Source organism: Tursiops truncatus, chromosome 5 (genome assembly GCF_011762595.2).
Source record: "Tursiops truncatus isolate mTurTru1 chromosome 5, mTurTru1.mat.Y, whole genome shotgun sequence".
In the NCBI taxonomy this organism is placed as follows: Eukaryota; Metazoa; Chordata; class Mammalia; order Artiodactyla; family Delphinidae; genus Tursiops; species Tursiops truncatus.
The window spans coordinates 129,814,768-129,836,747 of record NC_047038.1 but is presented as its reverse complement, the minus strand read 5'-3'; the positions used below and the strand labels follow the sequence as shown (position 1 = coordinate 129,836,747).

At 40.3% G+C, this 21,980-nt stretch overlaps 1 protein-coding gene across 3 annotated transcripts in view; it reads right to left on the bottom strand.

Moving 5' to 3' along the window:
- The window catches only part of FAM13A (family with sequence similarity 13 member A), a 334,757-nt gene that overhangs the window by 47,460 nt on the left and 265,317 nt on the right, over positions 1–21,980 (bottom strand). For all 3 annotated transcript variants that reach the window (XR_002174625.3, XM_019926412.3, XM_019926414.3), the window contains exons 10-11: positions 19,559–19,738; positions 11,586–11,775 (exon numbers count right to left, since the gene is read on the bottom strand). Coding sequence is in view for 2 of the 3 variants with exons in the window: in XM_019926412.3 (XP_019781971.2) it covers positions 11,586–11,775; positions 19,559–19,738 (370 nt within the window). In the remaining variant the exon portion in view is untranslated. The remainder of the gene's footprint in view (positions 1–11,585; positions 11,776–19,558; positions 19,739–21,980) is intronic.

Here is a 21,980-nt window from a genome sequence, read left to right as displayed (position 1 = left end):
CCAAAATAAAGAACACATAGCGAAGCAACGTGTATTCATCTACATGTTTATAATCTCTCCTTGTGAAAAGCCCGTCGGAAAGTATATCTGATTAAGGTTCACAATGATCCCATGAAATTGACATATACAAAAATCTTCACAAAATAAGACTGGATAACTAATCTTTGGCTTGTAAATATTTTCCATTTATGGTGGTGTGGCCAACCTGTCTGGAATTCTTAAAGTTTAAAACCCTAGGCTCGGGACTTCCCTGGTGGTGCGGTGGTTAAGAATCCACCTGCCAATGCAGGGGACACGGGTTCGATCCCTGGTCCAGGAAGATCCCACGTGCTGCGGAGCAACTCAGCCCGTGAGCCACAACTACTGAGCCTGTGCTCTAGAGCCCGCGAGCCACAACTACTGAGCCTGCGCACCACAGCTACTGAAGCCCGCGTGCCTAGAGCCCGTGCTCCGCAACAAGAGAATCCATCGCGATGAGAAGCGCGCGCACCGCAATGGAGAGTAGCCCCCGCTCGCCGCAACTAGAGAAAGCCCGCACATAGCAACAAAGACCCAACGCAGCCACAAAACACAAACAAAACCCTAGGCTCCATCAAGAATAAAAACAAAGGGAGACAGCATCCCATAATAGCTCTAATGGTGGCTTTGGAGCCAGGATGTTTCAGTTGGAATCTTAGCTCCACCATTTACCAACTGTAAGACCCTACCTGACTCTCAGTTTCCTCATCTGGAAAAGGGGGATGGCAACAATAAACATAGGGTGGTCATAGGATTAAATGAGATAATACACGTAAAGCACTAAAATAATACCTTGTACTTTTAATGAATAGTAGCTGTTGTTGTTGATGTTATTATGACTTCTAAAACTGTGAAATCTCCAAGGAAATATTTTGCTTCTATTTACCCACAGTTAAGATGATGTTCTAGGAACTAGTAAGACAGTGATTGTGTCTGCCATTACTGCCCACCGATTTACATGTTTAGATAATTTACACAGTTAGATAATTTTAGAATGGATCTGAGAAATAAAGAAGAAATTATAACCACATCCAATTATACTTACATTTTTATATCTCTAAAGTTTGAGTTAGAAGAGGCCTCTCTACAATGGCTCTCATGAAGCCAAAGTGTAGCTGCTCTTATTACCTGAATGTGATCTTCCTCATAAAGAGGGATCTATGACAAAGAATCTTTGTTCTCATTGGTAATCTTCAATAGATTATCAAAATCTTTAGTGTAAGATCTAGTGCAATAGCATTAGGTTTTCCTGATGCTCTGAAACATGAATTCCTAGGGGAAGCACAACCCTCCACCTTCAGATCACTTTAAAACACTATCAATGAAATACATTTATAATTACAGTAAATACAAATGACTATTTCAGCAGAAATAAAAACCTTCAGGGCTTCCCTGGTGGCACAGTGGTTGAGAGTCCGCCTGCCGATGCGGGGGACACGGGTTCGTGCCCCGGTCCGGGAAGATCCCACATGCCGCGGAGCGGCTGGGCCCGTGAGCCATGGCCGCTGAGCCCGCGCGTCCGGAGCCTGTGCTCCGCAACGGGAGAGGCCACGACAGTGAGAGGCCCGCGTACCGCAAAAAAGGAAAAAAAAAAAACCAACAAAACCTTCACGTTGAGGCTAAGAGATATTCAGAAAGAAGGAAGAAAAAATAAACCATAGTATTATATAAATGTAAAGATACTTCAGTTAGAAAAATGTTAGAAGACTGATTTTTTTCCCAAAACAGAAAGAACCAAGATTTAAGCAATATAGGTTTTGAGAATTATAGAAAAGAGACAGCTATGTTTTACAATAAAAAGCTCTGAGAAAAGCAGGTGTGAAATGTGAGAAATTTTAGCTGATTTCCAGGGTTGAAACAAGCAGTAACTTCAACTCCCTCGCCCCCCACCCCCGCCACTTTTTAAAAAATGTTTGATCTGTGTGTTTTATACCTCTCCAAGGACCTGAGCTTTTAATACATGTAACTGACAAAGGGTGACTTTCAGTATTGTTCAGTATTCCTCTCTAAAGCTTTACAATAATTCCAGTTTTCATGCTGTCCTCCACATGACTGAGACTAGTGAATATTCAGTCTGCTTTCACCAAAGCAGCATGCAAGTACACCGTGTTCCTTTGCTAAGGTAGTCGGGTTGCCCCTATACCTTTGGGAAACAGGAATCTGGGAAGAATGTTACAACTGGCAACCTACCCTAATTTTTTCAGAAGGAAAATAATAAAGGTAGTGAAGATCCAGGAGTAGAGTAACAAAAGTACCTATTACCATGGCTGCAAAGCATTTTATAGATTCTAACTTGCATCCTTTGCCTAAGGGTTTAGAGAGGGAAGGTTAAGAAATAGATCAGCAATTTCCCCACATCACTGAGATGGGGGAAGGGGAAAATGGAACGTACAGGTCAAAATATTGGCTGAAATGTAGAAAGCTTCCATTGTAAGAGAAGTATGCTACTGGACTTTCAAACGCTCTGTAGTTGTTAATAGTGCTGGTCTTATGAGAAACGCCGACTCCACGCCTTTTGAAGGTTTTAAACTGTTTTATGTCCCAAACACTTCTCTAGGTGTGGTAAAAGAGTAGGTCATCGATGTTTTCATTTATTAAAGTTGAAGTAGTACAATTCTTATTAAAAATAATGACTTATTACATTAACTTAATTTTAATTAGTCTTCTAAAGTTAGGATCTTTTAAAGGTAATAGGTAATTTTAAGAAATAGCAAAGAACAGATTACGTCTTTATGTAGAATGTGATAAATTTGCTTTTAGAATTGCATTAAAAAAAGACAGATAGGACTTCCCTGGGGTGGTCCAGTGGGTAAAACTCTGCGCTCCCAATGCAGGGGGCCCAGGTTCGATCCCCGGTCAGGGAACTAGATCCCACATGCCACAACTAAGACCTGATGCAGCCTAAATAAATAAATATTAAAAAAAAAAAAAGACAGCTAAAGCCTAGTTCTGCCTCATAGAAGGCCTACCAGTGACTTTCAAAACATACAGATTTTCTATGATATAATTTACTTGGACAATTTTTGGGTGTCAGAAGAAACAATTTTAAGAACCACTCCCCTCAATCATAAAAATGACCTCAAATCTATAAAGAGCAAAAGCTTTGAAAAAATTAGCTTTAAGACTGTGGAATTTACTTTCAATTTTTTCCCCTGGCCCCATCTCTGTTTTGGCATTAACAGCTAGGCTCCAAACTTGTTTGACCACTGAAGCACTTGAAAACACCTGGAGCAAAAACAAATTTGTCTTCTAAAACTATAAAATGCTGACAAAGCCTTTACAGAGGACACTCAAACAATGCCTTCGCTCAGTATACAAACAGCTCAGTCTGAAGGCTGCATGAACACTGCTAGTCAAAACAAGTTCATTATTCTAACCTTGAGCTCTAAGAGAAGGTACGTGATAATATTCTCATTAACAAAGGATTCATGGCAAATCTGAATTTCGTTTTGTATCCTTCTGTTTTATGTTTTATTATGCTTAAAACTCATAAATTAATCCATATTCAAAAAGAATTCCCGGTACTGTAAGAGGACACCTATGGAAGAGCTGGCTAGCTGTCCCCACAAGTCCGTTCCACCTTTCTTGCACAGCAGTGCGGGAGCCACACGCCCAGCGACAGCGCAGCCACAGCCCCTCCGGCAGGTAGATGGGGCCACGTGACCGACTTCTCTCCGACAGGCTGTGAGAAGTGGTATGTGTGTTTTCCAGGCCTGGCTAATAACCTGCCTCACCAGGTTCACGCCTTGACACTCACTTATTCTCTCCTCTTGGGAGCTGGAACGGAGATGAAAACCACGAATGCTCTGGAAGCTACCTGCTAAAGACGGCAGAGAGGCAGTTGGCCTGGGTCCCTGAAACATCGCGTGGAGCAAGTGTTCTAACTCTTCTCCTGAGCCCCAAACTGCTTTAGATTGTCACGGGAGGAAGAACTTTTACGGTGTGCAAGGCATTGCATCTTGGGTCTTTTTGTTACCCAAGTTACTCTAAGCTATACGGGCAACCATTCATTCGCTCCCTTTTTTTTAACTCATTTTTTGTGAGTGCTGAGCTATGCTGGGCACTGGCGTACAATGGTGGATGGGGAACCGGACAGACACCGGTCCTTGCCACTGTGACTGATGTATTTTGGTTACTGCTCCAACTGTAGTTTGTTACACTGTTAATATCATCTTTATTTTTAAGATGCGTGCTATCTGAATAGCCCTCAGCACCCTTGGGCCATACAGTTGCCAGAGGGACCCTTTCAAAAGGTACTTCAGAAAATGACTTTTTTTCTCTTTAATCTTCGAATGGTTCCTCATCTCACTCAAGGTAAATGCTCGAGATCTAAAGATGGCTACAAAGCCTTAAGGGATCAGCTCCCTTGCTACACCTCTGACCTCATCTCCTACAACGCTCCTCCCTCAACTCTGCTCCAACCGTGGTAGCCTCTTGCGCAACCTCTAAAGGCTAGGGCTGTTCTCCCTCCACCTGGACAGTCTCTCCCCAGATATCCTGATGGCTCACTTTCTCACCTCGTCCAGGTTTCTGCACAAGCACATTCTCAGTGTGGCCTGATCTGAGGACTCAACCCGTGCAACGCCAACTCTTAACCTCCCGTCCATTTCCCATCTTATTTATCCTGCTCCACTTCTCTCCTAGCATGTACTGCCATCTGACTATACGTTGACTTGTTTCTTACCTGCCTCATCCTTCGGGAATATAAACTTCAGGATGGCAGACAGTGTGTCTGTTTTGGTCACCATTTCGTCTTTAGTGCCTAAAACAGTGCTTGTCATATAGTTAATTGTTGTATCATTGAAGGAATGACAACTTTTAAATCAGTGGTTCAAATGGTGGGGTTTTTTACATTATATTGACACCACTCAGAGAATCACTGTCATGTAGTTTTGGACAGGAGTTCTTACTGAGTTATACTGCATTAAAAACGTGAGCTGAGGGGGCTTCCCTGATGGCGCAGTGGTTGAGAGTCCGCCTGCCGATGCAGGGGACACGGGTTCGTGCCCCGGTCCGGGAAGATCCCACATGCCACGGAGCGGCTGGGCCCGTGAGCCATGGCCGCCGAGCCTGTGCGTCCGGAGCCTGTGCTCCACAACGGGAGAGGCCACAACAGCGAGAGGCCCGCGTACCGCATTAACAACAACAACAACAAAAAGACTAAGAAGATGATGATCTGATGAAATCAGATCGGTATACTGAGTGAAAAGAGACCAATGAGGGAAAGAAGATGAGTTTGATCTTCACATGTTGACTTGGGAGGACTATCTAAGGTGAGCTGCAGAGAGCATTGCCTAGATGTTGATTTCTAAGTCATCTGTAGAGAGGTGACATCGGACAGCATGGAATTAGAGAAGCTCTCATGTGAAGTGCTAACGGAAAAGAGATATAAGGCAATTACCTGCATAACATTTACATCTAAGCATGTTTTGTGGAAGATCAGCCAGTAAAGGACACAGTAAAGAAGAATACAGTCATTGAGGTAAGAGGACAAAGAGAGGTCAACATCCTGGAGGCCAAGGGAGAAAGAGCTCTGAGAAAATGAGAGTATCAAGCACCACAGGGACTTCGGGAGGTCAAGGACCAAGCAGACAATAGCACAGCGGTCTTAAAAGACCAGTTCCAACCACATGTCCACCCAGTGACACAGAGAAAGTGGTTTCTTAGAGAGGTCTTTAGAGGGGTAGAATTCAGATTACAGGGGTTGACGAGCAAGTGTGGAAAGAACTGGAAATGCAGCTTGTTGAAAATTTTTGATGGCAAAATGAAGGGGAGAGGTTGGCCATCAGAGCAGAGGGAGTAGAAACGAACTTAAATATGTACTGCTGTCAGTCTTTCCTGCTCTTCAGCACATTTCATTGCATTCAAATCTCACACAAAACCAGAAAGAGATATTAATATTCCCATGCTACAGATGAAGTAACTGAGGCTAAGTAACATGCTCACTTGCCATAGCTATTAAGTGATAAAGTTACAACTGAAATTCAGGTCTGAGTGTAAGACCTATGCTCCTTCCTTGAACCCTGCCTATGGTTTCAGAGGGTATACGTGACATTAAGGAGATGCTGTTTATGAATAAGAGAGCTGCTAGACTATGTTTTTTTTTATATATATAATGTAAGGCTTATTATAGAATTAGTATAATCACACAAAGAATATTTGGAAAATATTCTTTGGGAGTAACGACTGCCTCTACTACTACCACCACTCCCATAATACAATCATACCATCGTTTTAGGTATATTTGTCTTTTTTCCTAGGAATGAACATTTAAATATATATTTATATACACATATTCATGCATAAATGCATGCACTGTATATACTGCTTCATAACCTACTTTATTTAAAAAATCTATTTATTTATTTTTGGCTGCGTTGGGTCTTCGTTGCTACATGCGGGTTTCTCTAGTTGCGGTGAGCGGAGGCTACTCTTCGTTGCGGTGCGCGGGCTTCTCATTGTGGTGGCTTCCCTTGTTGTGGAGCACGGGCTCTAGGCGCGCGGGCTTCAGCTGTGGAACGCAGGCTTAGTTGTGGCTCGCGGGCTCTAGAGCGCAGGCTCAGTAGTTGTGGCGCATGGGCTTAGTTGCTCCACGGCATGTGGCATCTTCCCGGACCAGGGCTCAAACCTGTGTCCCCTGCATTGGCAGGCGGATTCATTTTTTTTTTTTAGATGTTGGGGGTAGGAGTTTTTATTAATTAATTTATTTATTTTTGCTGTGTTGGGTCTTCATTTCTGTGCGAGGGCTTTCTCTAGTTGTGGCAAGCGGGGGCCACTCTTCATCGTGGTGCGCGGGCCTCTCACTATTGTTGCAGAGCACAGGCTCCAGATGCACAGGCTCAGTAGTTGTGGCTCACGGGCCTCGTTGCCCCACGGCATGTGGGATCCTCCCAGACCAGGGCTCGAACCCGTGTCCCCTGCATTAGCAGGCAGATTCTCAACCACTGCACCACCAGGGAAGCCCTATAACCTACTTTTAATATGAGGGAGAGTATCGTGTAATCCGAGCTCCACCCCTTATGTGTGACCTTGGGCAGCTGTTTAATCTCCTGTGCCTCAGTCTCCTCATGTTTAGAATAAGCATATTAAAAACAATAACTACCTTATGGATTACTGGAGGATTAAAATTGATAATATATGCAAAGCACTTAAAATACCCCTTGCTAAACATTTTTCACTTTATTATATAGTCTTCAGAACCATAATTTTTATTTGATGCATAATATTTTATTGAATTGACATGCAAATGTTACTTATCTGGTCCCCTACTTTTGAACATTTAAATTGCTTCTAATTTTCCATGATTATAGATGCTCACGTGGTGAGCAAATGAATACTTACAGTCTTTTCCATATTTACAATGATGTCTCTAGAGCAGGGTGGCAGAGGTGGGATTATTGGATACACTGCGTGACTGAGTTATAGCTTTTGATTCAAACTGTTAAATTGTGCCCTAGAAGGAATGTTTTTAGAGACAGACATTTTCTAGGCTGACAGAAATAAGCCAGTGGAGAGGAAGCAATGAAAAGTGTCTGCATGAGTGAGGGAGTGAGTTTGTGTATGTGTTTGTACACGTACAGGGGGTGGGGAGATGGATGTAGAAAAGAGAATTTCCAAGGCTACTTAACCTTAAAGTTAACCTTAGAATTTAGAAAAACCACTTCATCATTTGAGCAGGTGAGAAAATAAAATGGGTGGAGATCTAGAGAAAGTTTGAAGCATGAGTGAGGGAAGCTGCTGAAACACAGCCTGGCTCTCTTAGCTCTTCAAAATAAACCAGGGGGCAAGGTTTCCTTCTGAGAAAGGCTGAAGAGCACAGGTGTGAGCTAGCAGTGCAAGGAGAGAGGAAAAGGTTGGGACCACGGCAATAATTAGAGATAAGGCAGAGCACCTGAATGCCACTCACTAATTTCTGGGCTCTGAATTATCCGTAGTCTCTTAGTCTCTGCTGGTCATGACAGCCCCGAGAGGAAAAAGGATAAGGGAAAGTACGCAGACAGTTCCCACTTTAGAGATTCCAAATTTGCAAGATGCTTTTATAGGTCACTGTGGCTGTGTTGTGGGCTGGTGAGATCACTGTGATATTATCACTCAAACTCTTCAGTCACTCTCTTCTCATTTTCTCTGGAAGATGGTTTGCTCCCATCTCTCCATCAAAACTGCTCTTACTGAGTGAACTCCAGCTTGGTAATCCCAGTGGCTAAGCTCTCAGTCTTCTACTCGGCCAATCATCTGACCTTCTTTCCAACTCGAGATACGTGGTTCACTTGGCATCCAGGACACCAAACACACTTCATTTTTTTCTACTTTGCTGGGGTCTCCTTCTTGAGTCTCCTCTACTGGGACCTTGTCATCTCCCCATCCTTTACACGATCGTATGCCTCAGGGCTCACGGTCCCTGAGGCCACTTCCCTTTTCTGTCCATCCTCGCTCCCTCGGTTATCTCATCCAGTATGCTGACTTCAGATAGCCTCTATCTGCTGCTGGCTCCCACGATGCATCTCCAGCCAGGATACCCTCCCTAAACTCGCAGAAATCCAGCTGCTTTCCTGCTATCTCCTCTTAGATATTTGACGGGCAGCTCAATCTTAACATGTCCAACACTGAACCATGACATCATCACCCAAACTTCTGTCTTCTCCATCTCGGTAAACTGGCCACACAAATCTTCTAGTTGCCAAAAACCTCGGAGTCATCTTTGACTCCTCTGTTACTTTCACACCCCACAGTTACGTAATGTCAGGAAATCCTGTCAATTCTATGTTCAAAAATATATCCAGAATCCACCTATTACCTCCTGACTACTGCAATACACTACTCCAGGAGGACCCATGCACATGTTAGTCAATATGAACAACGCCCCCTAGAGCACTGCACTGTGCAGCCTGCAAGGCAATACGTGCCGGCTCCGGTATCACCTTAGTTCACACCATCATCAGCGCAAACCTAGATTATTGCAAGAGTTTCCTAACGGGTTTTCCTGTTTCTTGCCCTTGGCTGCTGACTGTCTATTTCCAACACAGCAGTCAAACCAAATTTCAGTAAGTCACATCACCGTTCTACCTGGAACCCTCACACGGATTCTCATCTCACCTGGAGTAAAGGCAGAGTCCTTAACAATAATCTACTTAATCTGTTCTCTCCCCCCTCCAACTACCTCTTTCACTTTCCTCATTCTCTTCTAACCCTAACAGTATCTCTGTGGTTTCTTGAACACTGCAGATAAGTGACTGTCTCGGGGTCTCTGCAACCTGCTGTGACAGTATGGCTCGTTTCCTTACTTCCTCTAGGTCTTTGCACTCGTGTCAAATTCCTGGGAGGTCTCCTCTGACCACTCTCCTTAAAATTGTATCCCCTGCCCTCTCACAATTCCTATCCTCATCTCTTGCTTTATTTCTTGCTTAATAGTTACCACTATCTAATATATTTTATGGTTTACTTTTTTTATCTAGATTTTGTCTGTTTCCCCTACTGGAATGTAGGCTCCGTGAGGGCAGTGATTTTTGCTTGTTTGTCTCTCAGCTGTATCCCTAGATTCTGAAATATTTCCTGGCACACAGAAGGCATAGAATTGTGTATGTTCTTCCAGCTACAGAAACAAAAGTTTAGTCAGTGTATAAAGAACTTGAAGTGGGAGAAGGTTCTGGAGGAGAGTGGGGTAAAGTAAAAATAGAAGGTTAAAAGTAAGTGGGACGTTAAGATGCACAGCTGCACTTTCAGGACTAGTCTAAATACTAGTCGTTGTTATGTTCCTTAGCTCTTTGCTTTGTGGTGACCTGTGAAGATGAGATTTAAAATTAATGGAATATGAGTCAGAAAAGATCTTTGAGAATACCCTCACTTCACAGACGAGGAAGTTTTGCTTCTGTCTCAGTTGTGTTGACAGGGTTTTAAATTATTCATTGCAACAAAGACACGGTCCACCTAGCTCACTTATGTTAACATGTGACCTGCATAATCCTGGAATGCAGAAACTGGTGGCTAAGGTGGAGACAAACCCCTTTCACAGAAAAAAGACCACAATGGGATTAGGCTCTCTGCTCCAAATGTTTTTAAACAAACACGATGTCCATAGTTTTAGCAATCACACACATATTCTAAGGAATAAATGTACTTTCCCACTTTTATTAGCTATTACCACCTAGCTAGTTAAGATACTATTTCTGGTGGAAAAAAAATATTGATGAGTTAAGTTCATTTTAAAAGGGATTCAGAGAAGTACATTCTTCTCTGAGAAGCCAAGTGTCAGACTTCTAGTCACTGTAATTCTCTTCGGCACATAAACAAATCATGGGCCAAATAAAGAGCTAATAGAGTTAGTATCATTTAGTTTATTAAAAATGTTACTTTTCCCCCAAATAAGAATTAAGTTAGTGTTAAAAACCATTTAATGTGCAATGGTTCCAAAGCTTACATTCTGTATTGGGAGAACTGTGTCAGACACGGGTCTGAGGTGGATGTCTCTGTCCATTCTAGCTGATCAATTTATTTCTAGAAGCAGGGCACCAAGACATTTGGAAGAAAATGGAATAAACATGTTTTCCCCAGATTTGCATTTATGCATATTTTATTTAGGGAATAAAATTGGGAATCTTCTCTGAGCACATGCAGAAACTGACAATGGGAAAATGAGTGGCCCATAAGTTTTGCTAAACTTACAGAAAACCCAGCATGGAGGTAAAAACTGCTCAGAGATAAAGCAGAACAGAGGCTTTACACATTGTAAGAATGGATATTACCTATTACCTATTTTTATTAGGGACGCTAGTTCATGTTATATTATAAAATTCATCTGCAGGTTTTTCTTTTCTTTTTTTCTTTGGTTACATTTCTTCTAACTACAGGGAATTAGAAGACAGACTTTTGTTCTCACTTTTCAGAGAAACTGAAGCATACACAAAAAAGGATGACATATATTTATAGTTAAACTGCATAAATATTTAGTTATTGACTAAAACTACCTGCTATAGCTTATGTATCAAATTAATGACCCAGAGTTCAGGTCTGAGGTAACCGTGTAGGAGATTAATTTTTTTGTTCCTGAGACACAGAGGAAAGAAACTATTTATAGTGTACAGCTTTGAAATTAAATTTCTGAACACAAAGAGATTTCTGAACACAAAGACAATTGATCCTCGTCCTGTATGTATTCTTCTTTCACTTCACTTTAAGTTCATTTATTAATTTTTTTTTACATATTCATATAGACAGGAACAAATAAAATGGGGGAATAGAAGGAAAACTGCTGTGACAATTTTATTCCAAAAATAAAATTTAAAAATGCTCAAAAGAATGAGAGGAAACTCAGACCGATTTCAATAACATGGAAACCGAGGCATGTGTTGCCCCTTGTTCCTTTGGCAAAGTGTAATCTACCTTGGACTTGCTTCTTATATTTATCAGAAAGAAATACGTGTGTATACTTAGTAGCTCTTAAGGTCTTTTTCAGAACTCATGCTCTATAATTCTGTGAAACTCCACACTGGTATTTTTTACAAAGCAAGGAAAAGAGGTGTGATATTCCCTAACTGACCACAAGTAAAGATTTTACGGAAGTATGCACTTACCACAAGACTATCTTGATGTTCACTGAGCTCAGAAAGTCCGGAACTGGATTTCTGACGTTTCGGTTTGCCCCTTTCTCCAAGATAACCAGAAGTATTTTCATGTAATTTTTCCACTTCATGATGAGCATTCAAAATACATTCATCAAGGTTGCTGAACCCAGAAGGACTATTTTCTTTGTTGATAAGTCCCCTTGAATTGAAAAGAGATTTAGCTTAATTTTACTTTAAAAGGTAAAAGGGACATTTAAGTGACATTGCCACTGCATCACACAGAAAGTCAGAAGAGTGCTTAGAAATTCCAGGTTGCATTTTTGATCAAAATCTGAGCAGAGTGCCACTCCTGAGAGCACTTGGCGCCAAATATATCACATTAAAAGAGAAATCATTCTCAGAGGCAAATCGGCAAGGGCTGTGTTTCTACCAATGAACAGCTTTTGTATTTGTACCAAAAGTAATCTGTATTCAAATCAGGAGAACAGTGCAAACTTACAAAGACATTTCCCATAATTCATAGGTTTTATATAAATACACACACACACACACACAAACACACATAAATCTTATAAAGTAATATAATGTATGAAGAAAAATCTGAAAAGGAAATACGTCTTTTTCTCCAGAATGGAACACTGATTCTCCCAACTGCGAAAGACATTTTAGCACAGTAGAAATGCATTCATACCTAAATCTGACTGCATTAGATAATCTTGGTAGAAATAGTATAATAAAAACTATGGAATACGAAGCGTTTTAACTGAAATATGGATTCATTACTTCCCAGTACAAGTTTCTGGATGTAAGCTTATAACTAGAGTTCCTCACGACTTAGTTTTAGACATTTTAATTATAGAATTTAATTCATTTAATGCTCTTGAAATAGTTTCCCTTAAGTATTTTAACATTCCCTTTTAAGAGGTTTTCACAAAATTAAATTACTTAGAAAAATGTTTATCCTTGACTACATCACAGAACAAATTAAACCATCAGTGCAGCACCATGGCTTGGTCAGGTACAAGTGAATGAGACTTTATACGCTCCCTCATGGTGTGACCTTAAAGGTATCTCCCTGCAGCTAGAGGTTTTCATACTAAGTGAAGTAAGTTAGAAAGACAAATACCATATGATATCACTTATATGTGGAATCTAAAGTATGGTACTAATGAACCTACCTACAAAACAGAAACAGACTCACAGACATAGAGAACAGACTTGTGGTTGCCAAGGGAGAAGCGGGGAGGTGAGGGATGGACTGGGAGTTTGGGGTTAGTAGATGCAAAGTACTACACACTGAATGGATAAACAGCAAGGTCCTACTGTATAGCACTGGGAACTATATTCAGTATCTTGATATAAACCATAATGGAAAAGAATACAAAAAAGAATGTATATATGTGTATAACTGAATCACTTTGCCGTACAGCAGAAATGAATACAACATTGTAAATCAACTATACTTCAATTTAAGAAAAATATAAAAAGGCATCTCCCTCAACACCCAAAGCTGTTATCTTGAAATAAATGAGCTCCAAAGAGTAAAAACAGATGACCATATTTTACTATCAGTTCAATCATATCCCCAAGTGAAAGATAACATTAAATATTTATTCTGCAATTTAAATTCATATCCTATCTTAGATAGGCTATCATGGAGGCAACATTATGAATTAAATATTATCATAATATTTTCAAAGTTATACTATCTTTGGTGATTTTTAATACTCCATATTTAATTTAGTCTTATTCTATACAACTTATAATGTACAAATATGTAGATTTAGTAAAATTATATAAAAGATGTATGTAACATTTATAAGAAATATCCTAAGTATAAAATAATTGAAGACGTGAGGAAAAGTTGCTAAGGACTCACATGCCGGCACATATACACACACGCTTAAATCTCTCCCCTCCCTCCACTGGGAGCAGTGCCTTCTGTGGATGGCTAGATGAGTTTGGTCTCAAATTCACAATCACTTGTTTTACTATTTAAATTTGTCTTCTTCTTTCTCTTCATATTTTCCCTAACTCCCGGGGTATAAATCCAACTGTAATTTTTTAATGGAGGAGTTTTTAGGTTTGAAAGTTGTCATGGACGAAATTGTATTCCCCCCAAATTCATATGTTGAAGCCCTGCCGCCAAGGTGACTGTATTTAGAGACAGGACCTCTGAGGAGGTAATTAAGGTTGCGTGAGGTCATAAAGGTGGGAACATAATTCAAGAGGACCGGTGTTCTTAAAAGAAGAGGCAGAGACACCAGAGAACACAGTGGAAAGGCCATGTGAGGACACACTCACTGAGCGGGCACCATCAGCAAGTCAGAGAGGTCTCAACAAAAACCAACCCTGTCAGCACCTTGCTCTTGGACTTCCAGCCTCTCTGAACTGTGAGAAAATACATTTCTGGTGCTTAAGCCCCTAGTCTGGGGTACTTTGTTATGGCAGCCTGAGCAGATGAATACAAAAGCTAAAAATTATTTTTAGAAATTAAAAGACCAAGTTTATTTTCTAATCTTTGTGAATAGTGAATGAATCACTGGAATAAATCCTGTCCAAATAAATATACGAAAATCTGATCGTGCAGTTGTGCTCAGGTGGAAATCCTGTTCTCCTCAAAGGAAACTCTTTGCTCTTGTGTGAGTGAGTGCCTCTCACTGCGGTGCCCATGTGACCAGGAGCACAGGTGCATGACTCCTTCCCATGACACGGTGACAGGCTCAGTCACACCCGAAACACTGTGATTTGACCTGAACTTAGATCTCGGTGGCCTCTCACTTTCACCATCTAGATCTTAGTTTTAGTTTTTCTTCTTTTGCGAGTTTCCTCCTCACCCCTACATACACACGTAATGTTCTAGCAATACTGAACTCTTCATTATTCTAAGATAGCACGCTTTTCTTTTTACTTTGCAGTAGGAATTTAATATAATATTTATATAACAAAAGATATGCATAATTTTCTAGTTCACTGTGTTTTGGAAGATTGAAACCATTTTCACCTGTCATGCCTTGCCTTTCTTTTTAAACAAAAGTTTATTACGAAATTTACAAACATAGAAAAATAGAGGGAATATCACCATGAATTTCCTTATATCCATCACCAAGATTCAACATGTCCATGCTCCTGGCAGATGGCTAATTTTTTAGTAAAAATTAAACCCTTTTACATAATGAATACATTCCTTAAGCTTTCACATTTTTATTGTAACAAATAATAATATAAGCCTGATAATGTTTCCTTATGAATTTAGACAAATAGGAAATCATGTGCACTAAAATGAAGTATTTATAATCTTTGCCCTCTACATTGCTTATTTAGAAAATCTGCCGTGATGATATTATGACAGACTTTATTGACTCTTTAATCTCACCTTGAAATGTGGTGACTGTTGGCTTAAAGGATATTTTTGTAAATAGTTGCAGCTCTAAGTTGTTAAAGGCGAAATAATAGATCATAGATTTTTATTTTTCAAAACATTTTAAAACCACTCCATATGGCTAATAGCTTTGAATACAGTAAAGTCTAGCTTTAACCTTTCCTTATTTTTTAAGCAAAATCTGTTGGAAATCTTAGATGACGAGTCAATTATGTATAAGCAAACACTGAGAAAAACATACTTACTTTAGGCTATAATAATGATTCTTAACCTTTTTACAACTGACACCATGTCAGTGCATCTCCTGGGGACATACTGAAGAGGACCTTCATGGGGGCAGAAGTAGCAGATCTAGAGCTCTGAGAGATAAGGTCCTTGTTCCTCCAAAGCTGTGGAGAGCTTAGAGCAGCCATTCAGTACGGGCTGAGAGTTCAAGAAGACGGACTATCAAGACACAATAGTGTCAGGTGAGGAGGGGCCTTATGACCAGGAAGGTGAAGCCAACAAGGACCATTTGAAAGGGACTTCTGAACGCCCAGACTACATGCTAAGGAAAAGCATCAGGTGAGACTGTGAGTTACTTCTGCTATAAATAGTTTACACCCCACGATTTTTTCACTCAATGCACAGCTGTGGTTTGACCACAATGAGTGGCCAGAATGAGCGGTGAAGGGACATCAGACAAGAGAAATGAAGGGAAAGGCTAGAGCTTCATGGATACCTCTTTAGATGATTAGGTAGACTTTACCATTCCCCACCACCTTTTGTTCCCCTGATGTTGATACTGAAAAACAATCAAGGTAACTTATACTAGAAATATCCCCAGATGTGGGAAACTGTATTTAAATTCTGCAGGAGTGGTTACTCTGTGTTTCATATTTCTCTCCCTGTCTAGCCCCTGTTCACTTTTTTCAAAAAAGTTTTTATTGGAGTAGAGCTGCTTTACAATGGTTCTACTGTACAGCAAAGTGAATCAGTTATATGTATACATATATCCCCTGTTTTTTGGATTTCCTTCCCATTTAGGTCACCACAGAGCATTGAGTACAGGTCCCTGTGCTACACAGTAGGTTCTCATTAGTTATCTATTTTATACATAGTATCAACATTGTATATATGTCAGTCTCCATCTCCCAATTCATCCCACCCCCTCCTTCCCCCTTGGTATCCATACATCTGCTCTCTATGTCTGTGTCTCTATTTCTGCTTTGCAAGTAAGATCATCTATACCATTTTTTAAGATCCCACATATACGCGTTAGTGTATGATATTTGCTTTTCTCTTTCTGACTTACTTCACTCTGCATGACAGTCTCTAGGTCCATCCCTGTCTCTACAAAGTACCCAGTTTTGTTCCTTTTAATGGCTGAGTAATATTCCATTGTATATATGTACCACATCTTCTTTATCTATTCCCCTGTTGATGAACATTTAGGTTGCTTCCATGTTCTGGCTATTGTAAATAGTGCTTCAATGAACACTGGGGTACATGTATCTTTTTGAACTATGGTTTTCTCTGTGTATATGCCCAGTAATGGGATTGCTGGGTCATATGGTAGTTCTATTTTTAGCTTTTTAAGGAACTTCCATACTGTTCTCCATAGTGGCTGTATCAATTTATGCTCCCACCAGCAGTGCAAGAGGGTTCCCTTTTCTCCACACCCTCTCCAGCACTTACTGTTCGTAGAATTTTTTTGTGTGTAGTATGCGGGCCTCTCACTATTGTGGCCTCTCTCGTTGCGGAGCACAGGCTCTGGACGTGCAGGCTCAGCGGCCATGGCTCACGGGCCCAGCCGCTCCGCGGCATGTGGGATCTTCCCAGACCGGGGCACAAACCCGTGTCCGTTGCATCGGCAGGCGGACTCTCAACCACTGCGCCACCAGGAAAGCCCTGTTCGTAGAATTTTTGATGATGGCCATTCTGACCGGTGTGAGGTGATACCTCATTGTAGTTTTGATTTGCATTTCTCTAATAATCAGTGATGTTGACCATCCTTTCATGTGTCTCTTGGCCATCTGTATGTCTTCTCTGGAGAAATGTCTATTTAGATCTTCTGCCCATTTTTTTGATTGGGTTGTTTTTTTGATATTGAGCTGCATGAGCTGTTTGTATATTTTGGAGATTAATCCTTTGTCAGTTGCTTCATTTGCAAACATTTTCTCCCATTCTGAGGGTTGTCTTTTCGTCTTGTTTATGGTTTCCTTTGCTGTGCAAAAGCTTTTAAGTTTCATTAGGTCCCGTTTATTTTTGTTTTTATTTTCATTACTCTAGGCAGTGGATGGAAAAAGACCTTGCTGTGATTTATGTCAGAGAGTGTTCTGCCTATATTTTCCTCTAAGAGTTTTACAGTATCTGGCTTTACATTTAGGTCTTTAATCCATTTTGAGTTTATTTTTGTGTATGGTGTTAGGCAGTGCTCTAATTTCATTCTTTTACATGTAGCTGTCCAGTTTTCCCAGCCCCACTTATTGAAGAGGCTGTCCTTTCTCCACTGTATAGTCTTGCCTCCTTCGTCATAGATTAGGTGACCATAGGTGCGTGGGTTTATCTGTGTAGCCCCTGTTCACTTTTGACCTTACCCTGCCGTGCTCCTCCCTGGCCTGCCCCAGGTACCCACCACCACCAGGACCACTGTCCAGCTTTGTTCTACCACGTTCGCTATCGCTTCCAGCCTCTGCTTGCTATCCCTCTGTCCAAACAACGAGGGTGGAAAGCACGATGTCGTGACACACTAAGGCTTTTAAAAATGCAGTGTTACTCCATACTGTGTGGCAGAAAAATGAGGCAGAGGCTAAGAACAGTGTTAGATGAATAACTGGTACTCGCTGTATAACACAATATAGGCCACACAGACTAATTATATACCTAAACACCTTCTATAAAGCTTAGTCAGTAGCTAATTTTAAATGTAAATATGTCCCGTATTATAATTTTCCTATTTTCTAAAGGAAATACTACAGCACCCCCTCCTATCCACCAGCTCTAAGACAAATATTTTTTAAAACGTGCTGCTTGTACCACTTGAAAAGTCAGTGGGTTATATTACTGATACTTTTTAATTTCTAAAATTACATTTGTTAATATAGCTCTTAAACGTCTTTATAATGTGCAGCATGGAATTTATTTATATTTATCTTTTGTATTTTCTTTAAGCAAAGAGAAGTTGCTTTTTTTCCATCAACATTTTGATGTAGATTCTGAGTCCAGGTGAGAAGGAACGAGGCAAACTAGGGCTTGGTTTAGTCTTTATCATTTAATAAGAATTTCAAAATAATAACTTTATAGAGACTAAATGCTACAGTAGATAAAACTTTCAGGAAAAATATGGGACTATAGTCTATTATATATAAATGTATTTTCCTTGACAATTTAAATCATGATTATTCAATAAGATGAATGGTAATTAGTCATTTGTATTTTATCAAATCTTTTCACGGAGAATAAAATTTGTTGTAATACTCTTCTTGAAGTTCATGCTGAGAGAATGCCTTAAAATTAGTCATTATAATAATAAAGAACTCAAGCATTTCCTCTTTTGTTAGACTTAAGCTCAATCTTTCTTCTACTAAAACATCATCAACTGTCAGAGCATTACAGTAATATTCTGGTATTTAATCCGGTCAAAATAGTGGGGAAATCTACTGGCTCATAAGCAAGTCTAATAGCCAACTGAATGTCGTCCAACAAGGAAAAAACCGTCTCTGGACAGGAATGTGGCAATTTTCTCCTCCAGTGCTTCAGAATCTCTCTAAATATTGACAAGATATTCATGAGGAAGCCATGAAATGCATTAAATCAGAGGTGGCTTCCCATAACATACAAAACATCTAGATGAAAAGGAAATGTTTATTCAATCACTTATGAATTTCTAAATGCCAGCCAAGTTTAGAAGGGTCAAAATGAAACCTTAAAATGTTAACCTGAGTACTGAAATGAGAGTGTCTATAACACAGTCACTAATTCGGGTGTATGTGTGTGTGTGTGTGTGTGTATATATATATATATATATATATATATATATTTTTTTTTTTTTTTTTTGTTTAATTTTTATCTATTTATTTATTTTATTTTTGTCTGTGTTGGGTCTTCGTTTCTGTGCGAGGGCTTTCTCTAGTTGTGGCAAGTGGGGGCCACTCTTCATTGCGGTGCGCGGGCCTCTCACTGTCGCGGCCTGTCTTGTTGCGGAGCACAGGCTCCAGACGCGCAGGCTCAGTAGTTGTGGCTCACGGGCCCAGTTGCTCCACGGCATGTGGGATCCTCCCAGACCAGGGCTCGAACCCGTGTCCCTTGCATTGGCAGGCGGAATCTCAACCACTGTGCCACCAGGGAAGCCCGAAGGGGGTTTTTGTTTGTTTGTTTGTTTTTTTGCGGTACGCGGGCCTCTCACTGTTGTGGCCTCTCCCGTTGTGGAGCGCAGGCTCAGCGGCCATGGCTCACGGGCCCAGCCGCTCCGCAGCACGTGGGATCTTCCCGGACCGGGGCACGAACCCGTGTCCCCTGCATCAGACTCTCAACCACTGCGCCACCAGGGAAGCCCCCGGGTGTATATTTTTAAAAGAAGAAGAGCAAATGCAAACAAGAAGTACCAATGCCGACTCACATGTCGCTGCCATGTCGAACTTCATCCTGCTCCTTGGAATGGCGTCGTCGCTGTTTGGTGGATGTGGAGAAAGATGCTGATGATGTTCCAGATTCTGAGTCCTCTGAACTTTGCCCTCCAGAGCTATTAACATCCAAAAGATGTTGTTCTACAGCTGACCGGATGGTTCTTTCTAAGAGTCTGGTAAAAAAGAATGCAGAGTCAATCAAGCAATGAAACTTATCAATAACTGCGTTTAAAAATATGTCCCCGTACATGGAAAACACACTGGTGGTCGCCAAGGGGGAAGAGGCTGGGGGAGGGATGGAGTGGGAGGCCGGGGTCAGCAGACGTAAGCTCTTATATATAGAATGGAGAAACAACAAGGTCCTACGGTAGAGCACAGAGAACTATATTCAGTAGCCTATGATAAGCCATAATGGAAAAGAATATGAAAAAAGAATCTGCATATATATATATATATATATGTATAATGGAATCACTTTGCTCTACAGCAGAAATTAACACAACATTGTAAATCAACTATACTTCAATAAAAAAAAGTTCCCGTAATATTGGAAATATCAGTATTTTCCATGGAACATCTACTACAGCTTCATGAGCAAAGACAGTATGAGGCATTAATCCCCAAATATTTGCGCTGTGTATTAAAAACAAAGCTACACAGAACAAATTCCACCAATGTGATAATTGCGTTTTCTATCCTGGATTACTGAAACTCTCACGGCAGGTCTAGCAACAATTGTAGGAGGCATTCAGGAAATACAGATCATTTAATATAAGGCAGAATGAGGAAAGATTTTTTCCTCATAGAATAATAATGGACCTATTCTTACAAAGGTGAGTTTCTTCCAGATTTATACCAGTTCTGCAGAGGAAGACAGTATGATTTACAAAGCAAATTGGCACAAATGATTTTATGATGCCTATTATCTCTTTGGAATCCCTTTAAGATAAAATTATATAGGCAATAATGCTATTAAAAAAGAACACCTTACCAGAGCAATTACTCCTCATAACAGAATGGTAAAATTTTTCTGAACCTTTATTCAATCAAATTGTAATATACATGATTGAAGCTGTATTCATGCAAACACCCCAATGTATATTACTGGAGATGGAAGGATAGATTTCTGAAGAAAACAGGTAAGCTCAGGGGCTAAAAAGAGTGCATGATAAGACAGATGATGTATCATTTTTAAAGCTATATAATCTTTCAATGTGTCTAAACCCATTTTTATCACTTCATTATTTAATTCTGAATAAGCAGGCATGAAAAATTCTAAACTGACACTCCTCAAAGCATGTTTTCCTTCACTTGAAAAAAGAATCACATCCAAACTCATCAAACTGTATACATTAAGTATACAATACAATAAGTATGTGTATAGTTTTTTGTATATACACCTCAAAAAAGCTGTTAAAAATTTTAAAAACCACATATATATTTTAAAAGTGGTCATATTGAGAAACACATTCAGTTAAATGAGTTTTGAAAATTTAAGAACTTTACATTTTCCAAATGTAGTTTTATAATAGACTCATAGTAATTTCATTAAAACTATTTTACAACAATGAGCAAGTACAGAATGACTAGGCATTAGGACTTTAATATCTAGAACTCTACAACCCCACGATTTGAGATTACCTCATAGTGGTACATAGGAAAGTGAATAAATTAATATATACATACATACCAAAGCCACACCTTTTCCAAACGTTATACAAGACATATAAGAAGTAAAGGTCATTAGGAAACAGACAAGAACACATCAGTCTTGCTGTAATTCTGGAATCTCTTTAAAATTCTCAAAGATAAAAGACATCAAATCTGCCCTCGGAGTGCTTCCTCCCATAACAAGGAAGGGAAAAAAAAAAAAAAAATCCCAACTCATCCTATTAGAGCCACATTCATACCAATGTGTGTTCCTTCTAATGCTTTTCTCTTCCTCCTTATCACACACCCGCCCCTTCTCAGCCGCCTGATCCCTGCTCATGGAAGATGCTCCCAAAGGCCCACCCAGGTCCCAGCAATGTCATGGGGTGAAGCACAACGAACAGGCAGGGGGAGATGGTTGCAGTTCAGATTTTAGTGTAAGTGCGGTCGGTCGTCTTAGGAGGAAAAAGACATGCAATGGACATAATTAACAGAGCACTGCCACTGCCCTGTGGAAGAGGGACTTGCTGCCATCACTAACTTGCCTCCTTTTCTGTGTCCTATCAGACTGTAAAGGCCCCAAAGGCAGAGCACAAGGCTTCTTTGACATTAGACACCTAACACTATGCTTGGCATATAGCAGGCACTCTGTAAACGGAGGCCGATTCAAACGAACAAAGGAAGAAGTAAAACACACGGTTCATGTTTCCACCTTTAATGGCAAGACACCTCCCAACGCACACAGACTGCTTTGCACGTACTAAC